Source organism: Dipteris shenzhenensis, chromosome 14 (genome assembly GCF_047967505.1).
Source record: "Dipteris shenzhenensis isolate YYH24624 ecotype China chromosome 14, Dip_SZ_1.0, whole genome shotgun sequence".
In the NCBI taxonomy this organism is placed as follows: domain Eukaryota; kingdom Viridiplantae; phylum Streptophyta; class Polypodiopsida; order Gleicheniales; family Dipteridaceae; genus Dipteris; species Dipteris shenzhenensis.
The window spans coordinates 49,663,896-49,683,358 of record NC_141609.1 but is presented as its reverse complement, the minus strand read 5'-3'; the positions used below and the strand labels follow the sequence as shown (position 1 = coordinate 49,683,358).

The following is a 19,463-nucleotide window of genomic DNA, read 5'->3' as shown; positions in this document are numbered from 1 at the left end:
GCAAGTCCAATTCTGGACATAGAGGCATTAGAGGGACCATTGACAATATTGAGAGGTACTTCCATTGGCCTAAACTTCGCAAAGAAGTTTCGACCTTTGTTCAACAATGTGACGTATGTCAGCGCATTAAATCTGACACAAGTAAGACTGCTGGTCTTTTGCAGCCTTTGCCTATCCCCTTTGAAAGGTGGGAACACATTACAATGGATTTTGTGTCAGGTTTCCCCAAGGTTGGTCAGTTTAGGCAGATTTTCACAGTTATAGATAGGCTAAGTAAACAGGCTCATTTTATTCCCTGTAAAAAGGACTCCTCAAACAGCAAGGTTATTCATTAGGGAAATCTTTAGGTTACATGGGTTACCAAAATCTATTGTATCCGATAATGATGGCCGTTTCATTAGCAACTTTTGGACAGCCCTATTAGAGAATCTCGGAACCAAACTGAAATTTACTACAGCCTTCCATCCTCAAGGAGATGGACAAAGTGAGAATGCCAATCAAACAATAATTAGTTTACTTCGAGCTTATGTCCATGACAAACCTAGAAGGTGGCCAGAGTTCTTACCCATGTTAGAGTTTGCTTATAATAACACTGTACATACTTCCACCAAGAAAGCCCCATTTGAAATCATCTATGGGCAATGTTTACCCACTCCAATAACACACTTGGGGGAGCAAATTTTTGCTAGTGACCAGTTTGCTGAGGATATGTCACAGGTTATTGAGCAGGTAAAAGAAAATATTAAGAAGGCCCAGGTTCAACAATCCAAGGCAGCCAATAAAAAAAGAAAATAAGCTTATTACAAGGAGGATGATTAGGTTTTACTGAAGATTGATAAAAGAAGAATCAAGTCAGTGAGAGGAAGTACAAAACATGTCAAGTTAGCACCACAGTTTTACGGTCCATTTCAGATTTCAGCAGCTTTATATCCAAAAGACGGATCCAGAGCGTATGAGCTGAAATTACCAGCCCACTGGCGTATGAAGAATATCTTTCATGTGAGCAATTTGAAGAGATACCATGGCGATATTTATGCGTTTTTGGATACTCAGCATCAGGAAGAACCTGAACTTGAAGATGGGACTGAAGTTCTTACTCCGGAACAGATCGTGTACCATAAAGAGAAGAGTACTCGTGGAAAGAAGAGATATATGTATTTACTGAAGTTTAAAAACCAGCCAGCTAGTGATGCACAATGGATGAAAGAAAGACTTCTTACAGATTTTCCACAGATACTCACAAACTATAAAGAGGCGATGCTATTGCAAAAGTAACAAGAGAAAGTGCACGTAACAGGAAGAGACAAGCAATAATCCAGAAGAGGACTTCTGCTCATTCAAGCAGGAGGGAGTGTCATGACAAGGGAAATGATTATTTAGTTAATTAAGAGTCATTAGAACCTTATTATTGTTAGGCGCCAATTTGATGGTGCGGTTATATGTTTGTATTTATCATCGATCAAGCGGTGTAAATAGTACAGCCAAAACTATGTAACATTGGCCAATGATTAGTAATAAAGATGTGCACACACGTGTCTAGGTCCTAGGGGCAATAGGAAAGGGAAAGGGTGCATTAGAGTGTATTCAATGGTAGGTGCATGGGTCATAGGATAAGGATAGGTGTAAATGGGAAGAGATGGAACTTGAGTGATCTCAAGGGACATTAATGAAAGGGTATCACCCTTTCATTGTGAATCTCACGTAGCATTCTCTCTACCACATTGCATTCATCCGCCATCTCTCTCCCACCTTGCATGTAGGTCGAAATAGAAACAAGTACTCTCACGAGGGCGCTCTTCCCCATTGGAGGGCCAATTGGCATTCAAATTCTGCATGCATTGCACACATTTGGATTCTCGAAAAGTCTGGTTCTTCACATGTTTCATCTGTCGTCGTGCACGATAGCCCTCCTTATGTCACTAGGGACACTCACTCCCTTTTGTCAGGAAAGTTTTTTGGAATGGCCTCTTCCTGCTTCATTTCTGCATTCTTAAATACAGCTCCAAATAATTTTGCTGGTCTCCCTTAGCTCCAAAGGCTGTTGAGCATGCTAGCTTTTATGTTAGATTTGCCTGACCATATGCATGTTTGGGATCATTTTCCTTGTTGATCCCCATATCAAGGAGGCACAATCTCCCTGCTCTGACGCCACTGTGTAAACTCGAAAATGGCAGTTAACCTGGGAGGGAAGGGGTTCTTCATACTGTCAGGTCAAGTTCTGGAAGCCTTTGGTGACCTGAGACAGTTTTCCTACCTGGCGTGGGAAACTGGATTGTGGAATCACAGCTGTTAAAATTTTTTGGGGGATAAATGATTCCCTTTGCAGTGCTATGGATCACTTCTCTGCTCTCCTTTTGTTGGGAGCTTGTTGGGAGCTGGATTATATATGCTTTTTAGGTAGTTTTTTCTTTTCTTGAAGGGGATGTGGGGAGTCTATCTTATTATTCTGGATCACTGGTGACTAATTTAACTTGCCCTCAGATTGGTTAGCACCTATTTATGTTCGTGATCCACCACATCCCTCAGAATTTACAGAAAGCATAAGAAATACAGAGAAGGCATATAACCTGCTGGCTTGCACTCCTGCGAGTACCTGCGCTCAACAAATGGTCCTGCACATAATCCATCATACTTTAAATTACACAGGATGGCATTAACAGTGCAAGTTATCTCGTATCTAATCCAAGGGTGAGAATCTACCTCCAATTCAACATCTGCCGTAGTTACTGAAAATCGGCCTTTTTTCTGTACATAATGTCCCTTATCTACATCCTTCATACCTGCAGGAAGTCACTATAATCAAAGTCAACAATCTTACAGTGTAACCCTTCAAACACATGGAAGCATCTCCCAAGTTTCACTTTGTTTCTTTAAAGCCACATACCTAAGGCTTGTCTTGAAACCCCAGGTAATCCGTTCATAAAACGATGGTCTAAAGGAACCCCATGTGAGTTTAATGGTCCACTATATGCTCGCTCTCGGTAATGGGACCTTGCATGTGTAATATCATCAATGCCCCGGCCTGCTTGTCTGTGAATATGCAGGTAAGCCATAAATACCATATGCCAGGAAGATGCTCTCATGAACAAAGAAAATGCTGGAAAACATTTGAAGTATCAATAAAAAGAGAACATTTGTGACAGTTTTGCGACGTTGCCCCCTCCAATCATAATCATTATGTATCATGAATTACCAATCAGAACCAAAATAATCTAGTAGAGTTAAGAGGCTAGGATTCGGTTCACCACATCTTGGAAGCGATATGCTCCTTGCCAATAAGGGAATTGCCAGTCAAAAGGGGGGTAAAAGGTGGGGGCAAACTGACTTGGAGAATTGCAAAAGTAGCATTAGCACCACATATCCCGCACATGTTCAGTACACCTCAATGAAAGGATGAAAAAACACAATCTAACAGCACACACCACAGCGAGCAACTTAAGGGCAGACAATCCATTGAGAAAAGGCAATTTCAGACTACATTAGGCAGACCTCACCACAAGCAATAATAAGTTTACTTATTTTCCTTTAACCAAATTCATTCCCCATGTTCATTTAGATATGTATTGCATGTAACCAGACACAACAGGCTGTAAAGTGCAGCTACAAATCACCACATTCCAGAAGAACTAAATTTACAACAAGGCAGAAATTGCTAGTTAAAGCTAGTAAGGGGAGGGGGAAGTACGGGAAAGCACACGTAAGTGTGGGTAGGAAAGGGGGGTTGGCAGGAAGAGATAATACATTGGAGAGACGGGACGGGGAAGGTATTCATTTGTTAAAAAAGGAGGGAGGGGCAATGATGATCATTGTGGGTGATAAGTGTGTATAGAAAAGGGAAACAGCCCTTCCTTGCATATTCACTCCTTCCTTTCCCCCTTTCTCGTAGTTCCACCTCTTCCTTTCCCTCTTGTGTTCTTTTAACACATTAATTTGTCTCTACTCAACTCTAGTATCAACTACAGGTCCTTGGCTTGGTCGTTGAGGTATTAAGATGGTGGAGAGCTCAAATCTCTCTATAGGACTAAATATTGCACTCCTTGGGAGCTGCCATGTGCCCTCCTAAAGCAGATGTACTAGAGGGTTTCTTGCTGTCCCATAGACATTTTGATCTCTAGTGGACATTAATAGACTTTCTTTCTTTCTTTTTGACAGTCCCTCGCAGCCCCTATGCATATTGTGACCTTAGGCACAGTAATCGGGAGGAACACAAAAAATAGATTAACTTCTATCTTTGTATGTAAGGCACATCCAATTAATGGAATAAATGGGGAGGATACCAGTATGTCCCACATGTTGTTATAGCATATCCGTATTGTTACCAAAAAAGTAATGAGAGAGTCAATAGCAAGACCACAAAACACGTAATTACCACATGAGATGAAAAAATAAAATGGACTTCGAAACTCCTGGCTTTGGTTAGATTGAATTGCACAGATTAGGACTCTGGTCAATCATATCAATATTTCTGCGTTTGGTCATTGGCAACTTGATCACTAAGAAAATGCACATAAATTTCTTCAAAATGGAGAAAGCATATCCCTACTTCAAGTCTGGAAAACCCACACATCCATTGTACATCCCAAAATGTTGGGTGCAAGCGATCCATATTTTAATCATAAGCACCAGTATAGCTCGATATCACGAGGCCTTTTTGGGTTCGTTCAAAAATCCTTATGCCACATAACATATCCTTATTCTATTAAATAATAACTTGCTGAGGTTCTAAAATTATTCCAGAGGCTAATGGTAGACTCTAGACACAATAAAGGCTGTCTTCAAATGACATGCAGATCTGAGGCTACATCGTCTCTTTTAGGAACTTCCTAGTACCTACAGCTTACTTGAAGCAAACAGGCATTCCGAGCACAACTGGTAGCAACCATATCCAATTCCTCCATGAGCACAAAGGGCATGACCTCACAACAGTTGCAGTTCCAAAAACAGATGGAGCCGTCTCAAAATAGGGGATGCAAAGGCAGATTTGAGTGGTTAAAAAGTTGATACCTAAAGCATCAAAACAGCTGTGAAAATAATTTACTTAGAAGCAGCAACCAATCCATAGCCCTGCTTTAAAAACTACCGTCTGAAAAGGATTCTGAAGATCCTATAAAAGTGAATCAAAATAAAACTGTGCAAGACCTGTCAATGTCTTTTTCTTCATCCCGGTTACGGTATGCTGCAAGAACATAGTCCGATACAAGAGGGCCACTTGAAGCACGTCGACCCTCACGTTGCATTTTTTCTTGTTTCCGGTCCCTTTCATCCATCTTTCGAAGCAGCCTTTCCTCTTTCCTCAAATCTGATTGCTCTTCTCTTCCCAGGGAATCCACTCCTTTGAAAGCTATAGGTTGCTGTTGAAGGTCAAGATTATCATTCAATACTGGAACATCTTCACATATGCCCTCCTCATGAACATTCAAGCACTTTCTGCCAAAATTTAGCAAGCAAACCACTTTTCAACAGGCCAACAGCTGCAATTTCAACCTTTATTGAAAAGCATCTCCATACCAGTTGCGAAATCTCCTCCCTTAAATTGATGTATTAAGTATGAGACTAGCAAAGTTATGCAAACAATCCCCCAAGCCTAAACACTCTTTCACAGCATTTCAGCCTCACATTCTTTATGGCATAGCTTAAGATGGGAATACATAAAACGTTATGACAAAGCTCACCTATCATTTTCATTATATCAAATCAGGCAACAGAAGTGAAGCATACTTAGAATTGTCAACCACATTCAGCTGAGTAGGAGCAGGCAACGGCTCTGATGGAACGCTTGTAACATGTGCAGCAGCCTGCAGAGGCCCAAGGGTTAGTAGTACACGAATCAGTAAACCTATCAAGACTTCTCTTAAGCATCTCTCTAAGACACTTAGAAGCCTATGTTGAGAAAATTAGTTCGCATTACTTCGCTGACAGCAATAGTTTGCACTGAGAGTGTGTACCAAAACAGGCGAATGGATATCATCTACGCTGTTTTCTGCAGACTGCACTTTACAAGGTTTATCTAGTTTCTCAAACTCCTTCTCAGCAAAACCATCATCATCCTGCATCTGCTCAGTTTACATCACCATAAGAATTTAATCATATGAAGACAAAGTTCCTCATCTTTTTGAACAAGAAAAGGACCTTAAAAACTTCAAAAGAATCGACAAAAGTTCAACTACCTAATAAATTACACTCTTACCGATGTGGCTTGGGCTTTTAAATCTTCTACATCAAAGTTCCAACTGCTCACACCTCGCTTATATTCAGTCTACAAAAGTTGAAACTTAAAAACATTCAGTATCAGGAAAACATCACTTTCCAGGAAATTACACTACATTCTACATACCAATGAAACTATAGCATGAAGGGAAGCTGACAATGTTTCCCATATGCTCATAGACCGCAAATCGCTTACCATGCAGTATATCCAAATGGGAAGCGTGTTTGTTAATTCTAAAAGATGCATGTGTGAATCCATGTTTCAAAACTCCTTTTTCCTTTTGCGTGAATCCCAACTCATTCTTTTGTGCTCTTCGACACAGATTGGTAACCTCCTCTCACGTATAAAGCCACAAATTAAGAACAGCTCCCATGCCATTCATGACTTTTGCTATTTCATGGATACTTCGCCAAAAAAGATATCAAAAGCTTCCCTTCCTTTCCTTGTCCATCACTTTTGCATCTTAGTCTAGAGCATTATAAGACTCTAACACCCTAGTTATTATCTTTGTGGGCCACACTTTTAGTTGAGGAAAATAGAAATGACAAACTATTCTACGTGGTAAGATTCACACTTTGACATTCTAGGTACAGTAGGAAGTAGGGCTTATAGGGAATTAAATGTGTCTCAGATTTTGGGATGAGAAGACAACACCAAAACGTGGAGTGGTATTGAGAATGCAAGGAGTGTGAAAGGATAACCAAAATGACAATTATATCCTCTACAAAAGAAACTAACCCTACTATTGACCTGGATGAAAACCTCCTACCTAGAGGAAACAGTGCCCCAAGGGTGTGTTCACCACACTAAAGCTTTGCGGAAGGCTTCAAACATTTCTCTAGTGCCTTGGTGAATAGATCAGCAACATTGTCCAGTGTAGAGCAGTAGGTCAATGTGATCTCCCTTACAAAAAGCCTCTCTCTGACATAATGATAGTGAACTCAATGTGCTTTGTATGGCTGTGAAAATTTGGATTCCTTGCCACATCATAGCACTCTAGCAGTCAATGAGAATTGTAGTGGGTGTCCACTATCTGCTGACACTCATGAGGATCTCCAAGTAACCTCCTTAACGATACACAATCTAACATTGTGCAGTGAAGACTGCCCTATACTTAACTAAGATATGTAAGAACAGCGCATTGTCTCTTACTAAGATATGTATGAATTACCAAAGAAAAAAACAATTCCCGTCAAGTATTCTATTTACTAGCCTAGTATGAATCATTGAAAGCATATAACTGCATATACTATTTACTAGCCTAGTCTCATTCATTGAAATCATTGAAAGAATATAACTGCAAGTTGTTCCCCCTTGTATCGTTGAAAGGAAGGTGTCTTAAAGGAGAACCTTCTCTTGAGGCAAAGATTAACTTGAGCTAGTAGAGCAAATGTTGGGTTTTGAAATGAGACAAGAATACCAAAACATGGAGTTGTATTGAGAATGCAAGCTTTATATTGAAAGAATAACCAAAATGAGGATTGTGTCCACTACATAAGAGACTAACACTAATAATAACCCTAGGAAAACAAATCTCCTAACCGGAGGAAAAGTGTTGGAAATTGATGGGAGAGAACGTGAGAAAATGAAACTGAAGCAAGCTGGAATGAGATTGTAGCAACTCAATGAACTACCAAGCTAGGGTAGTTATAGAGACAAAACCCTTGGATGGACCCTAACTCAGGTCAAAAGATGTGTGGTGACTAACTCAACCTCTAACTAAGGTTAGGGATTAAAAACCTTAATAAAGGAAAAAAGTGCCCCTAGCCCCTTATTACATAACATTGGCCACTACCTTAGGAAACATAAATATTTCTAACATCCCCGAGGTATGACAATGTCACAATGTACAAGATAAACATCAATCACCAAATGCATATAAGTTTAAAGCTTTGCAAAAAGCCTCAACTTTAAATGAGGCAATGCTTTGATGAAGAGATCTGCCACCTTTTGCTATGTAGGGTAGAAGACCAAGCCGATGTCTCATGCATGTAGCTGCTCCATGACATAATGACAATAAATTTTGATGTGATCATACGAGCATGAAACATAGGATTCCGTGCTAAATGCAATAGTATTGTGACTGCCATTGAGAATTGGAGTAGGCTCCTCCAATGATGCATGAAGATCACCCAGCAAACGCCTCAACCAACTACACTCGACTGTGGACATGAAGGCTGCCTTGTAATCAGGTGACCTCACAGGATGAGGTAGCCACCGTACACTGTTTCTTGCTTAACCAAGAAATGCACAAGTGTCCAAGAAAGAAACAGTTACATCTAGTGGTCTATCCAGTATCAAAATCACTAGCTCAATCTGAATCGTTGTAAACATGTAATTGAAAGTAACCCTAAATTTGTAGGTTCTGCAGCCCCATGGGTAAGGTCTTTTTGTGCGCTGACCGCCCATTCAATGTAAGCCGACTGTATTTGTGCATCAAGGGATTGGCACATTTTTTGCAAACTAAATTTGTAATTAAATGTGTGAAGTTATCTTTTAATGAGTGATTTTAGTAAGATTTCCAAGTCTCCGTTGCCTTTAGATCCTCCCAAATTGACTTTGCATAAACTGAACATCTTGAATCCTCCACGGTAGTGGATAGAAATTGCTTAGTGCTAGTTATTGCACTTGAAACACAAGGTGAATGATAATCTTATCATTCAGCGTGTTGCATAAATGAATGAGGCATCCCACAGCCTAGCGACATCAAAATATTCACTAGCATCGTGAATGGGGCCCCAGCTCCATTGGAATAGAGATGGGTTTGCAATTCTGAAATCTCAACCATTCCAAGAGCTTACCGAGATATACATCTATCATATTGTATAAACTAGATGCCCAAATAGTAGTGAAGCAACCCCAAATCTGACATCTCAAACGTCCGCCGTAATTCATCCTCAACAGCTGCAATTTTTGCAGCATTAGTACTAGTGAGCAGCCTGTCATCGACATAGAGACCAATGATGACCAAATCCCCCCTTCCTTCCTGACATAGAGGGCGCGGGTCCCACTCCTTCCAGACACAGACGGTATGGACTATTCTGCATTCACCGGCTGGACAAAAAAACATCTTATCTTTGCATGCGAAGCTCAAGAAGCTTGCTTCAAACCATACAAAGCCTTTCTTAGCTTGCATATTGTGTCTCGCTTGCCAAGTTCCACAAATCCGATCGGCTGAGAAGCATAGACCTCCTCCTAAAGGTTCCCATTCAAGAATGTAGTTTTTATGTCCAGGTGATGGATCTTCCATCCATGAAAAGCAGCCAATGCAACCACACACCTAACAGTCATCATACAAGAAGTGGGGTAAAGCCGTAAAGGTTAAATATAATCTATGCCTTTCGGGTGTGCATGACCCTTTGCCACAAGACGAGCTTTGTACCTGTCTATGGAACCATCTAATTTTCTTTTGACCCACTTCGTGCCAATTCCCTTCTTGCCGGCAAGCAAGTCCAACAACTCCCAAGTGTTGTTTGTCTTAATGGAATCAATCTCCGCTTACATTGCCTGCATCCAATGCACATTATCTCATGTATCATCATAAGAGTTAGTTTCATTTGCCTCAAGGGCTAGGAAGAGGTGCGGAAAGCTTGCTATCCTCAAGAGTGCCCAACGAGGTAATAATCTCGCTTCTTGTACGTTCTACAGCATCATCAATCTCTTCCTGAGAGACAAGATCAGCCATAGGCCAAACTCAAGCATCACCCACAAAAGCATCTTGAAGCAAATTTTGATTTTCCATTGACATATCAGGTGCAGCATCAAAGGAAATGGGCAATAGCCCATCAGAGGGCTCAGAAGGACCCTAATTTCTATCAAAACCAGTAAAGGCAAATATAACATCACGACTAGTGATAACCTTCTTGGTCACAGGATTATAAAGTCTATAGCCCTTGCTTTCACTATCGTAGCTGATAAATATGCACTTTTCTGCCTTGTCATCAAGTTTGCCACGCAATTCTTAAGGCACATGTACATATTTTACATGACCGAATGTTCCAAAACAGCCCACATCGGGCTTACGACCAAAACATGCTTCATAAGGTGTCATGACCTGAAGTGTCTTTATGGGACACCTCTTCAAAATATGATTCGAGCACATAATAGCTTCCATCAAAAATTTGTGAGGCAACCCTTTTGCTTTTAGCATACATCTCCCCATCTCCGAAAGTGACCCATTTTTCCTTTCAGCTTTCCCATTTTGTTGAGGAGTACACCTCACCGTAAACTGATGTATGATGCTCTTCTCAACAAAAAATTATTGCAATGCCTTGGACCACCTCTTTTTCTCTGGAGTGATACCTGTAGTTGCTTACGCTTGACCAACTGGAGCACCTTGTTGTTGCCCTTGTTGCCCCCATCATGCACCATCACCACGATCTACCCCTCCCTATGGAGGAATGCTTGGTGCAATCTGAACAAGACAAGCTTCATCACCTATGACATAGTCCCATAAATTCTTGGCAAACAAAAGATTCCACACCATAAAACTCCAGAAGTTGGTGCCATCCAACTTATCCTCCTGGGAAAGACATCATTCGGATTTTGTTGTGCCATTTGAGCAAACAAAAAGAGGCAAACAAATCTCAGCAAAGTTCATGTGCTGTGAACATTTTGCTCAAGCAAGAGAAATCACTACCAAAAGCCTATACTAAGATTGAGGATGCACCTCAAATCTGCCAGAAAAGTCTCATGCTGGGATATGTATTGCAATTTCAGAATTTCTCCCAAAAACAGCCAATGCTCGGCTCAACAAGGCATAAACATTGGCTCGGCTCAACAAGGCATAAACCCTCTGAAAAACACCTCTGTTCCGAATCAAACAACCAATTACAAAGCCCCATGTCCTCTGAAGGATGTAAACGTATGACGGGTGAAGATAGCAGCCAATCGATAGGCAGTGAATGTTGGAGATAAGTGCACACTAAGTGTACTATTTCCTAGTCTACAAAAGTCTAAGTCTAGTCTTTATGTCTTGAGTATGTGCCATGTAGCACTTCTACAATTATCCCATAAGCACTCTTGCTTTATGTCTTGTACTTTGGCCCATATATTCAATGGGTCACATCATTGTAAACTATCAGTCTAGCTTATGTCTTGTCTACACTCTTCTCGAGGTATTTCTAATCTTTCAGTCTTGTTATTTCATTTCTAGTTTCTAGTTTTAGTTCTTGCTTCCATATTCCAACATGGTATCAGAGCTAGGTTGATCCCTCTTCTCCCTCTTCTCTCTTCTCAAGTCTGTCCTCAGATACAGATCTGCCCCCCCACTCAGATCTGCCTCTTCTCTCCCCTGCTGCAGATCTGCCCCTCTTTCTGCCCCGCCATTGCGCTCCAGATCTGCGCGACTCTGCTGCATGTATTCCTGCTCCAAATCTCTGCGCTAGATCTGCGCTTCAGATCTACGCAGCTCAGCCACAGATCTGAGCACCAGATCTGCTGTTACGCCAGATCTGCGCAACACCTGCTGCCACCGACAGATCTACGCAGTCTAGCACCCACCCCTGCTATCCGTACAACGTCGCCCAAATTTCGTACGTCATCCGTACTCTGCCGTCCATACGTCGTCCGTACTCCGCCGTCCGTACGACGCCCGTACTCTGCACGTCATCCGTACGTCGGCCGTACTCCGTACTCTGCTCGCCGTCCGTACATCGTCAGCTGTCCGTACAATCCGTACGACAATATGGAATCCGTACCTGCACAGGCCGACTTCTCCGACTTCTCCAGCTCCATCTTCACGGAGATCTGCATTCTTTTGCACCTCTACCTCTGCCCGGGATTAAGGTACCAAGCTTTTCCTCTTTCAGTTTGCTGAACAGTCTCTCCTTTTTTGCTGGTTCCTCCTGCTTCGATGGGCTGCCATATGCTATGGCCCTGACAAAGTGGTGAGAGAACCGGCTTCTGGGATCTCTTCCTCTTATTTATTTCTGCAATATTGTAAGGAAATAGACACTGCCCTTGCATCCTAGCAAGAGGTAAGACCTTCCCACATGGCATCTTCCTCTCATTCTCTCATATCTATCGACAAATTCAATAGGTCCAACTTTCATACTTGGCAGATCAAAATCAAGTGCCATCTTATGAAAGAAGGCCTTTGGGACATTGTTCACCGTGATGCTCCCGAAGGTCCTTCTGAGCAAGTTGTTGCTGCCAAGAACGACAAAGCCTATGCTATCATATTGCTCGGCCTTGGAGATGATTACATTCATCACATCTCCGACATACAGTATGCTCCTCAAGCATGGATCACTTTGGATACTCTTTTTGGAGCCCGATCTAAAAACTCTAAGATTGCACTTATGATCTCATTCTTTGATCTACATATGCAGGAAGGAGCTACTATAGCCTCTCATGTCAATTATCTTCGCAGTCTTATGGTTCAGCTTGCGTCAGTCAAGTCTCCCATCTCCGAAGATATTGCTATTGCTGTGCTTCTCAAAAGCTTACTTGACTCCTATGCTACTCTTGTCACTACCTTCAAGTATCATAATAATCCTTCTCTTGAGGGTATCATCAATGCTCTCCAAGAGGAAGAAGGAACTCAACAACGAAAGGTAACTGACACTGCATTTTTAGCAAAGAAAGGAAGTTCTAAGGTAAGAAAGCCTTGCACCCATTGTGGCAAAACTAATCATGTGGAGAAGGACTGTTTCAAGGCTCATCCATGCACCATTTGTGGCCGTGATAATCACCAGGAGAGGGACTGCTACTCCAAAACCTCTACATCAGCTCCTGCATCTACCTCAGCCCATGTTGCTGCAACATCTCCATCAGCTGATCTTGCTGTTCCTTCCTCACATGATGAGAAGTGGGCTTTCTGATTATTTCTATGTCTTGTCTACCACCTTGACCACCGATGATGTAGGTCAAGGGGTCCTAGTGTCTTGGTATTTCTATTTGTCTACAATCAGTCTTCTATCTATCTAGTCTTGTCTGTCTGTCTATTTGTCTATCAATCTGACTGTGTTTTAGATCCATCTTGTCCCTACCCTTGTGGACCCATATGAGGATATCACTTGAGGAGGGGTGTCTCAGGATCTTTTGTCTGTCATGTCTTCTATCTTGTCTCTCAGTCTATCAGTCTTTATGTCTGTCTTCTAGTCTTGTCTTTCTGTCTTACTCCTAGTGTCCACTTAAGGAGGGTGTTGGAGATAAGTGCACACTAAGTGTACTAAAAGGGTGCTCCCTTAAAGCACATGCAATTCATATCTAGAAATCTCTTTCTTGAGGACCTTGGCCAGCTGCCTTATTGAAACCAGCTGCAACTTTGGGGTTGTCACACCCTAGAACATACTGCTTTTCCTTTGTGTGCAAAATGGAGAGTCATGACATTCAAATGAACACTAAACTACCCAAGAGACTTCATCTAATCACGTCCTAGAACAATGTCAATGGGACCATGTCCAAGGCAAAGAGATCTCTTGCAAAATCATAGTCATGAGAGAGTCGGATCCATGCATTGTGGCAACATAACCTACTAATCACGTGTTCTCCATTGGCAACCTCAACTCTCAACCCATGGCCAATCTCTGTTCACTAGCATTTTGGAGCCAAAAACCAGCTGAAAACAGCAAAAAACAGATCGACCAGCCTTGAAACAGTCCAAAACCTGCAAAAAATATGGCGCAATTCCTCCTAGTCGCCCACTTCGACAAGTGCTTCTGGTGCTAACTGAGATAAAAAGCAACCAGCTGGCTGCAAGTTTTCGCGATGAAATCGAAGCCAAAGGGCGTGGAGGCGCAAGGAGTGGTGTGGGAGCAAGGGGCAAGCTACTCTGATACCAATATTAAAAAAGGAAGCCAGAGAACGCAAGAGAATGGAGCTGAGGCAAGCTAGAATGAAATTGCAGCGACACAATGAACTACAAAGCTAGGGTAGTGACAAAGACAAATCCTGAGTGTGTTCACACTACATTCAGACAGGAACTAGAAGTGAGGCGCCCAAGAATATGGCCTCAGATGCAAGAAAGGAAGACTTTTGTCGCGAAGAAAGTCAAAAAAACCTCCAGAAATGGCCCAGAATGGAGGCGTCCAGGTCCAGGGAGCATGCGAGCAACAGAGAGCACCAAGGGGAGGAGAACTGTCGCAAAGAAAGCTCCAAAATCGACTTCAGCCAGCAAGAGGGGGGCTGCAGAAAACTGCCATCTTCAGAATGAGGAACTTCTCATAGGGGAGAAGACTCAAAACAGCATGGAAAGGAAAGGAAGGGCTCCACACACAGACACGTGACAAGTTGTTATGCCCCCCTGGATGACCCCACTGAATCAAACCAATGACCAATAACAACATCCAGCAGATCAGGGATCAGAAGGAGCAGCAAGAGGCTCACCTTTCGGCCTACATGTAACTGGCCTTTGACTCGCAGAGGGCAGTATATCTTACTCTACTTTCTCACAACACCAAAATACAACCACCATGTTCCATTGCCATTGCCCAAACACAATACTTAGAGCATACAATTCCACAGCATACCATCACTAAATCATACAAAGCAAGGGAGGCTAGAATGCCCCTACTCAATAAGCATACACAGTGACACCTGTTGGCCCCAACACTTGGCACCCCTTGCGGTATTTATTTATTCACTGTTTAGTTCAATTACAAGGGACTCCCTTCTTGAACTCACCCACAGGTGCAACCCAATACAATGCCAACCCGTGGTTGTGCACGTGACCAACTCCCAGTGCTATCCTCTTGGTTCCCTTCAGTAGCCAAGCATATCACAAGTAGAATAACCCAACATGCTAAGCAATGCATCCACGCAAATCAAAGCCATCACTGAGTCCACGGCTTGCCACTGCTTCCCCAGGAAGAGTATCACAACCAGTGCCCCAGTCCTCTCCCGGGCCAATGGCAGGGCATCCAACCTTCCAAAACTCAGCAAGAATAGCAGTCGCACAAAGCAGCAGAAGAAGGCGAGAATTCAGCCAGCAAATCTAGCCTGTTTCAGCTCGAAACAGCCTCAAAAGATGGTCGAACAGCAGATAGTAGGCTCTGGCAAGAGGGAGCTGTCCTTGACTGCCTTCCAACACCAGAAAAGGTCACAAGAGAGGTCGTCCAGCAATCAGCAGCAAATCTGCCATGAATTCGTCCACCAAAGAGGGGATTCCAGCTCACAGCAACCTTAGAATTCAGTGCGCCTAGCACCAAGCAGAAGCGAGGAGATAGGCGTCCAAGATTATGGCCTCAAACAAGGAAAAGGAGGCACTATGTCGCGAAGAATGTCGAGAAAATCTTCAAAAAAGGCCCAGAATGAGGACGCCCAGGCCCCAGGAGCATGCCAACATCATCGAACACCAACAGGAGAAAATCTGTCGCAGAGAAATCACCAAAAACGTCTTCAGCCAGTAAGGGGAGAGCTGCAAAAATCAGCCACCTTTTCCAAAAGACTCTTGTGGTAGGGATGAAGACCTAGAACAGCAGGGTAGGATAGGGTGGAGCTCCAAGACCTTCCAGGTGCTTCCAGCGCCACAAGTCAAGCAAAGAGCCCCAAGACACATGGCAAATTGGACGTGAGATTTTAATGCCCCTATGGGGTCACTTTTTAAGTCATGACCCTAGTGTTTAGAACCAATGACCCTAGTAAATAGGACCTCTTAGTGCATCAATTTTTAAAACATGACCCTAGTGAACAAAACCAATGACCCTAGAGAATAGGACCAGGCCAATAGCACTAGGAGATGCACTTGTTGCACATTCAGTCATAGGTACCCTTTGGACATTAATTAATGCCCCTGGCCTGGCACCGCTAGGCCAAATTCAGTGGTGGTTAGTTTAATCACTTCTCCATCACATCCCCGTGACATAGAGGTCCTATTTACTAGGGTCACTAGTTCTAAACACGGGTCAATTTTTAAAACACGACCCTAGTGAACAAAACCAATGACCCTAGAGAATAGGACCAAGCTAATAGCACTAGGAGTTGCACTTGTTGCACATTCAATCATAGGTGCCCTTTGGACATTAATTAATGCCCCTAGCCTGGCACCCCAAGGCCAAATTCAATGGTGGTTAGTTTAATCACTCCGCCATCACATCCCCGTGACACTACATCTAGGAGGCAAAGCAGGGCCAGAGTTGTTGCAGACTGAGTTCACTTGGGGCTGAAGCCTAGGCTGTCTACTAGGGCAGCAAGGTGCTGAGATCTTTGGACAGAGATTCTACATACACTCGAGGTGGAGCACACGGGCTCAGAGATCTAGAACTATCCGGCAGATAGTAGAAGCACCTTTTAGTAAAATCAGAGGACCACATCCTGGTGGGACTCTGGATCTATCTATTGTATTGTGTCTATAGTTTTGGACGAAAACATATTCTTTTGGTCGATTCTATATCTGGCTTGGATCATTGTCTATTTGCTAGTCTGCACAACACATCTATGTGAAGCACATTAAGAAAAGAAGTTTGTGATTCCACCCACACCATCACATTGTGTGTGCTCCTGGGCTATTCTATCAGTCTTACACTGTGTGTACCCTGTGTTGGTCGATTTCTAACAAGTCTGTAGGGTTTACAAACTACGTCGGCTGGTAGGTCCAGATCAATCAGGCATTAGGGCCAGAGATCCAGCCTAGAAAAGGAGCCCTTCTGGGGCTCATTCTTAAGTTCACTCTTTAGGCACTTCAGTCAACAGGACAGCCATCTGTTGCATGCTAAGAAGAGGATGATCGCAGCAAGAGGAGTTCTCAAGTCTTCACACATTCCAAGAGCACACGAAGGGGCAGATCTACCCGGGGTAGAAGAGCTGATCGTGGTGCACAGGAGCAGCAAGGAAGACAACAATCAAGGGAGATTTGTGCCTCATCATTGGACTACCTTCACAGCAGCAAGGAGGTCAAGGACCGGGGAGCAAGCACTGCCTTACAACAGGCTGTCCAGAAGGAGCAGCAAGGAGGTGTGATTGCGGTGCACACATACAAGGGTGTTTTAGCTCCCGCTGCGTGCGGCGAGCATTGGCCTCAGCAAGCAACCTCTCCCACCCTCTTTTAAAACATGCAAAAGGTCACACCTCATGAAATCTCAAACTAGTGGTACTCTCAATGTCACATGCACCCCTGCACTTGGGTGCAAGGTGACACACTGGCTACATCGACAAGTGCATTATAGTTCCCAGATAGGAGATTTTGTCGTATGCTGTGACCCCTTTGTGAGCCCTTGTCTAGGGACAGTCAGGCACAAGCTACGTAGGTCAGTCTCTCAGCCTTAGGTCAAGTCAGTAAGTCAGTTCTTGTTCACTAGTACCCACTGGAGAACAGTAGGTTAAGTGTTTCCATCTTATAGTTTAGGTCTTAGCCTAGGTTAGGAGTCCCTTTAGGGTCCCCAAAGGCTGGACAGGCAAGCAGGGAAGGCAGCCTGCAAAGGCTGCCCAAAAATTCCCCTAGCAAATGAGCCAGGGAGGGCTTTTTATAGGCTGGTTGTAGGCCAACCAGTCTGTAAAACAGACCGACTCAGTCGGCTGTTTACAGACTGGGTTGGCTCAGCCCAGCCCTATAAAAGGGCCCCTTGGCTGCCCTGTTTTCTCATTCAGTTTGCTCCTGCCTTCAGCTCTCCTACAGCTCCACTTCAGCCTCCTGTGCAGCCCCTGAGATCCTCATATCTGGCCCTGCTCTAGCCTCAGTCCCTTGGCCATCAGTTCAGCCTGATCTGAAGGTGTCCACGCAGCACAACAGTTAGAGGTTTGGACCAGCAAACAGAAAGAGGTTTGGACACTATTTCCTCAGCTTTCTCAGCTCTCATTTATAGTTTACACAGCTCACTCTCAGCTCTATATTTCAGTCATCTCTCAGTACTCTCATAGGATCTATCACTTCTAGTTTTCACTCTCTCACTCACGTAGTAACCCTGCATTCCGGTAGACAGCACAAGCCTCTCCCTTGCCTTGCAGAAGCGTCCTACATAGTCAGTGTGGACAGCATCAAGGTCTCGGTACTGGTCGGTGTTGCCTCTCAGGTCTTTGGGTCTGCTGTACGTGTGCACAGTGAGCTTTTCAAAAGCGCGTTCCGTGCTCTCTTGAAGAGTGTTCTTTGTATTTCTCAGTTCTCCAAGTATAAAGCAAATTCTCCCCTGATTAAGGGAGGGGGCCCTCAGTGGGTACAGGGACCCAATCGGTTGTCGACTCTACTCTCTCTCTACCCTCTCCTATCTCTCTCTATGGTAAACAACGCTCATTCCTCGTTAAAGGTTTAAAGAAGGTCTTGCTGTGAATTACACGCTCAGATAACCGTTGCATGTTACATTGGTATTAGAAATTCGGTCTGTATCCAGCTTGACTACCGTGAGTGTATGGTTGTGTTGAGATCCAGAAAGGACACACAATCAAGCGCCATGGAAGGGTCAGGAAAAGATTTCAACCGCGAAGATTTTGAAGAGGAGAAAGACTACCAACAAGATACGCTTCCGCCAAATGCTCAAGAAGTGATGGCGAACCTTCTAGAGCAGAATCGAGTCCTGCTGCAGGAACTCGAAGAACATTCATCCCAGCTGAAAGAAAGCAGAAGACAGCTGGACCAGCCAAAACAACCTCTGGAGGAAAAAGAAGCAAAAAAGCAGCTGGAAGAAAGAGGAACCACAGATTTTGAAAAATTGCTCTTGATGATGCGTGAGGAACACAAAAATGAGGAGGCACTGCGACGCGCAGAGCTCGCCTAGGCAGAGAGGCAACAAAAGCTAGACCGAGAGGCGATGCTTCTCCAACACAGACGGATGTTAGCTGCTATGCAGGCAAGTTTGAGCGCAGCAGCCGTCTCCGCCACAGCTTCGCCATCAACAAAGGTAACACCACTCACTCGGTCCACTCCAAATTTTGTTAAGTATGATGGTAAGTGTGACCATTCAACAATTTTATAATTTATTCATCAGTTTGTAGCTCATTTTCCGTTAGCACGGATTCAAGATGAGCAAGATAAAGTCCACCTTGTAGCCCCTCATCTTACAGGTGAGGCGGTGACTTCGTGGCAGCATTGGGCTAGTAAGCATACTGACCCAAACACGTTTAAGACGAATTTCATTTGGGCAACGTTTGTGGCCGACCTCAAAGCCCGTTTTCTCCAACCCTCATATCTACTTAACCTGCAGGATGAGTTCGCTTGTCTCTCCCAGGATGGTTTGCCTGTGTTGACATATAGTAACAAGGTCATCACACTGACACAACAGTTGGGCGTGATGGAAAGCGCCAAGATGAAGCAATTCATTCGAGGATTGGACACGAACATACGTTTTACCATTTAGAACTTCGACCCGTCGGATTACAAGCG

At 43.5% G+C, this 19,463-nt stretch overlaps 1 protein-coding gene across 1 annotated transcript in view; it reads right to left on the bottom strand.

Annotated features, from left to right (window-relative positions):
- LOC147894764 (uncharacterized) overlaps positions 1 to 19,463 on the bottom strand; it is a 92,552-nt gene that overhangs the window by 27,774 nt on the left and 45,315 nt on the right. The window contains exons 10-16 of the mRNA XM_087385233.1: positions 6,188 to 6,256; positions 5,946 to 6,053; positions 5,719 to 5,795; positions 5,140 to 5,427; positions 2,885 to 3,030; positions 2,701 to 2,780; positions 2,568 to 2,612 (exon numbers count right to left, since the gene is read on the bottom strand). Of these exons, the coding sequence (XP_087241359.1) occupies positions 2,568 to 2,612; positions 2,701 to 2,780; positions 2,885 to 3,030; positions 5,140 to 5,427; positions 5,719 to 5,795; positions 5,946 to 6,053; positions 6,188 to 6,256 (813 nt within the window). The remainder of the gene's footprint in view (positions 1 to 2,567; positions 2,613 to 2,700; positions 2,781 to 2,884; positions 3,031 to 5,139; positions 5,428 to 5,718; positions 5,796 to 5,945; positions 6,054 to 6,187; positions 6,257 to 19,463) is intronic.